Source organism: Morchella importuna, assembly GCF_003444635.1.
Source record: "Morchella importuna strain M04M26 chromosome Unknown Morimp01GS093, whole genome shotgun sequence".
NCBI classification, from domain to species: Eukaryota; Fungi; Ascomycota; class Pezizomycetes; order Pezizales; family Morchellaceae; genus Morchella; species Morchella importuna.
In genome coordinates, this window is record NW_025763489.1 from 12342 (window position 1) to 17148 (window position 4807).

The 4807-nt window shown below is 49.4% G+C and overlaps 1 protein-coding gene across 1 annotated transcript; it reads right to left on the minus strand.

The window, feature by feature from the left end:
• Positions 1 to 2385: 2385 nt before the first annotated feature.
• Positions 2386 to 4320, minus strand: LAJ45_11726 (uncharacterized protein; the record flags this gene model as incomplete). Its single annotated transcript, XM_046121201.1, has 1 exon — positions 2386 to 4320. The coding sequence occupies one exon, from the start codon at positions 4318 to 4320 to the stop codon at positions 2386 to 2388; it is 1935 nt and encodes a 644-aa protein (XP_045965605.1).
• Between the last annotated feature and the right edge of the window lie 487 nt (positions 4321 to 4807).

Sequence of the window (4807 nt, forward strand, 5' to 3'; positions counted from 1 at the left end):
GGTGGCCGGTGATTTCTTGTTCGTTTCGATGACGATCTCTCTGTTGATTTTGGTGACTTCTGTTTTGAATAGGGGATCCGCTTTGGGTTTGGATTTCTGCTTGTTCGTGACCGTGGTATATTAGTGGTTGGCGTTTCCTGCTGCAATGGATGTATAGGATTTTGGTGCTGGTGGGATTGGTGCTTCTTTGCCTTTTCCTGTTGCTTGTTGGGCATGGTTCGGGTTTATGGCGGGTGCGGTGGTAGGGGCGATAGTGGCGGCAGCGACAGCGGCGATGGCAGCACTTGTTCTTTCGTTGACTACTTTGTCACTGGGCCTGGAGAGATGAGTGAGTTGTTGTTGTAAAGGGTGGAGTTTTTCAGATATTCTGTCCTGAGTTTTGTCATTTCAAACATTTGTTTGTCCAGGGTGTCGATTGTGTGTTTGAGGGATTCGTTTCGGGTAGAGAGTATTGCGATGGTGGTTTTCAAATCCTTATTGGTCTGTTCGGTTGTCTGGTTGAGGGGTTCGAGCACAACGGTAAGGGCATTTCTGATTACCCATGAGATATAATTGAGCTCCCTCCTGGCATTGGTTTCTTGAGGGACAATACTAGTGTGGATGTAGTCATATTTTGGTGCGTACGGTTCATTGTATTGGGTGTGTTCAGCAAAGATAGAACATGGTTCCCCGCTGAGCTAGGTTTGTTCAATCGTGGTAGGCTGTGTTTGTTGGGTGGATTGAGTGTCGGGGAAGCGTGGGGGGGCCGGGGTTTCTGGTGGGGGTCTCCTGCGAACCAGGAGTTAAGGTAGGCTTGCTGGGACATCACTGATGTTCCGGATCGAGTTGGGTTGGGGAAGACTTCTGATAGAGTTCTCTTCCTGCCCATGGGGTTTGGGGGTTGGGTGGGTTTGGTGAGACCAGGTTTGTTGTTGTTTTGCACTTTGGTCGCGAGGCTTAAGCAAGGGTTGAGGGGTGGAGAGTTCACAATTCAGGAACTAGAGCGTGAATAACTTCGCGTACGAACAGATGTGTGATAAGATACCAATAGATTACACAGTATATTGACATACAGGATCGTGTTCGAGTAAAGGTTTTATCAGGAATGCAGGCCAAAAGTATCATTTGATCGAAAGTTTTGATGTTGCGAGGGTAAGATACAGGAATTGGAATTGGAATTGGATTTTATACATCAGCAAGCTCGCCTATTACCCAGGGCGCAGCCCCTACGTCCTGGCGGGCATTCTGCGCCACGAGTGCCCAGCGCGTCCGGAACCGCCAGAGTACAACCTTCGCGCCAGGCTCCGCCGCAGGACCGTCCCACTCTCTGGGACCGCCAAGAGATATGGCTCACGTCCGGAGGGCACTCGCCAATGCTCTGGTCGCCTGGGCCGCCATGAGATTCCCTCCCCCTCCGGAGACGCTAGGATGGAGTGACTCCGCCCACAGCACCTAGGAACTTTTGCTTCTTTTGATTACGTCAGTAGTACACGCGAGCACTTCTCAATGCTCTCACAGTTTTCTTGAATGCTCTCACGGAACGACGAATGCTCTCACAGCACGGCGAACGCTCTGACGGCACCGCGAATGCTCTCACGGCACCGCGAATGCTCCCGTGAATGCTCCCGTGAACGCTCCCGCGAACGCTCCCGCGAGGCCTTCCGCGAGTGCTCCCAGAGCACTCACCAATGCTCACAGAGCTGAGGCATTCGTCATACCCACTCAACGTGAGGCAACCCTCATTTGGGCTCCTTTGGATTGATACACCGTCCTCAAAGGATAGGAAGGCCGCACCAGTCCCTCAAAAGATATCTAACGTGGGTATCCTCAACGCCGCTGTACGGTCAGTCACGGGATACTGATACGAGCACTGTCCTGTATACTGGTGACGACTAACTAATCTTTGACGGACGTGTATGTTTCTGTCGATTCGTGAAAGGCATAATTAGCCTTGAGGTTGAGGCCATGGTACGGCTCGTCTGAAAAGCTCAATGTCCATGCATAAGCAGCAAACATGGACTGGCATTGACCTCCTGGAGTGAGCTTGCTGGATAGCCAGACTCAGACACTGAGCGGCCGAAACTTTACCTCCTTCTTCCAATCCGCAAGCATAGCAGAACGACACGAATTTTGAATTAGAGGGTCCAATTGGGTCTAACGTTCCTAGAGCACTCAAGAACGCCCTCACGGCTTTACAAGTATTCAACTAAATTCATTCCACGTACGCAAGTCTATCCTAGTATTTACCAACCAATTAGCAGTCTCCACCTCAAACAAATGGGCCATTCCCAATATACTCCGAATATTAACGACCCACATCCTCTTCCTCCTCCTCCTACAAACCTTCAGGAGCCCATGTGAGCTATCAGCGATACCACGATCCTTTGCCTCGAGTAGCTCCACTATTCATAATCTATCTGCTCGCCCCCCACTGTCCCGCAGCTTGAACAAAGCCTCGATACGTCCTGGTAAGCGTCCCCGAAACACTCCCCACTCCCCTGAGGACGCTACCGACACCCATACCCAATCCTTTCTTATTTTCCCTTTCCTAAAAGCCGCGTTTCCCGTACACCTGATATTGTGAACCTCGTACACCTCAGGTCTTTGGAAGATTGGTATCGGAACCTGCAAACATGTGAACATCTCCACCCGGCGCTCTAAAATGCTCTCAGAGCTTCCGGCAAAGCTTTGAGAGCATCCCGCATCCTCTGCATACTCCTTTATCAGGCGATATAACGTGGTATGGCTTATTTGCAGTCCATCCGCAATATTGAAAAGTCTTTCCGATTTCGTGGAGGGGTTGCAAAGACGCCTTAGAGGCAGTCGGCCTTCTACTATGGATCGTTCATTTGGTGTTTTTTTCCGGTCTTCGATTTTAAAAATCTCAAGTAACTCCTTCAGGTTATCTCGATGGCTCCAAAGGATGTCGTCAGTGCTCTCAGGACCTCCAACAATGTCTTTCAGATTCAGAATTCGAATCTCTAACGCCAACCGCCGCCCCCCATAGTCCAGTATCTGCGTTGCAGCATCGACCTTGTTGGATGCTCCGTATGCCTCTTTTATCTGACGTACATGGGCGAGTTCGCTGATGTCGGTGGAGTACTGGGGAATGCTCCCAAAGCGCTCGACATGTTCCCGATAGTGCGTTAACACGTGCAATTTGATGAAGTTGAAGTGAGACCTTTCCCGTATCTCGCGAATCTCCTCCAAACCTCGCTGAGCGCTCTGGGAGCCTGAGGTCTTCACAGCTTTTGTCCGATCTCTCGCATCCTTAACCGTCCTCTTGTACGCCCGGAATTCTAAAAAGATATCCTTGTGCTTATGGAAATCCTCGAGATAGCTCTCCATATAATTCAGTGTGCTCGTCGTATGACTCCCATACTGCGCCATTAAGTGGAAGTCGATTAAGCCTCGTACACATTTCAATGCCTTTGCGAAGTCGCCCCTGACAGCCACCCCCGGGTTTCTCAAAGCAGCCGCGAGTGCTCCAAGAACGACCCGCCCCAGATTTCTCATCTCCTTCCCTTGCCATTGGGTTGTGGCACGATATGCCTTGTTCGGTACTGCCAGTCCAGGGTAAGGCGCAATCGAGGCCCAAGCCTTGTCAAATTCCTCCAATCGATTGTGCTTCTTCAAGAAAGCCTGAACCCACTCCATCATGTGCTTCAACATCCCTAGGTAGATATTGTGCAGAATGTCCGGTTTGTTGAGATCGTATGGATTAACCCTCGGCATACCCCAGAAAGCATTGAAGAGTGTCTTTACTGATCTCGCGACAAGGTATTCCACCGGTCCCAGGTTTCCCGGGTTCTCCCTGAATAGCTTTACCCTCTCCCGGTAATCCTCGTGATCGCGCGTAGGGCTCCGGCGAGTGCTCCCAAGACTGTGGAATTCCACCTCGCATCTTGGACAAGAGCTAGTACTAATATTTTGTAAGTTTGAATGCTCAGGTTGATCAGCGATCCAACCCGACAACACCGGAAAGCATAGACGTTCGTACCCGTCGGCGTATGCGATTAGCTCGCCTTCCTGAGAGCACTCCCGAATGCTCTGAAAGATCTCCCCAAGGGCGCGATGCAGTGCCATTTGACTCTGACGTCGTAAAGTGGAATTAGCGAGTGAGTTCTTCCCGAGCTTAGGTGGGACTGGCAGTAGCCCTAGGAGAATTAACGAATGCCCGGTGGGCTTGCTCCGGACCGATGACTTGATGTTCCCGATGGTAAGATAGATTGGCCAGGCTTTCTTGTCCCCAATAAAATTTGTCAAATGTGTGCCATCTGACGCGCATATAATTGGTACCACACTCGACCCCTCCGGTAAGGTATTCTGTCCAGAAAGCATTAGTGACTGCCTCTAGAGCACTTGTGAGGCTTACCAGACCTGCGTCTTAGAGAAAGTATGTAGGAGAAGTAAAGTAATTGATCGTGTTATTGTTCTAGCTAAGGGGGAATGCCCCGTATTTATATTTAATGAAAGGTAGTACAAAAGAGATACAATGAGTCATGGACGTGTGGGTAATAGAATGACTAATAGGAAAGTGAGTCATACGCCAATGACGAATACTATAATGAAATGAAGAGAAACTTCCGGAACTATGAAACGTGCCGAGCGACCTTATTTCAAGACTTCCCCTCGTGAGCCACAGTGAATAGTAGAAGAAAATAAAACATGTTTGCCTTTATCCAATCCCTTTGTAAGTAAATCCGCCACGTTCTCGTTCGTAGAAATATATTCCAGTTCAAATAATTCATCCTCAAACCGTTCCCGAACAAAATGAAAATGTACGTCAATGTGTTTAGACCTTTTATGAAAGACAGGATTTTTAACC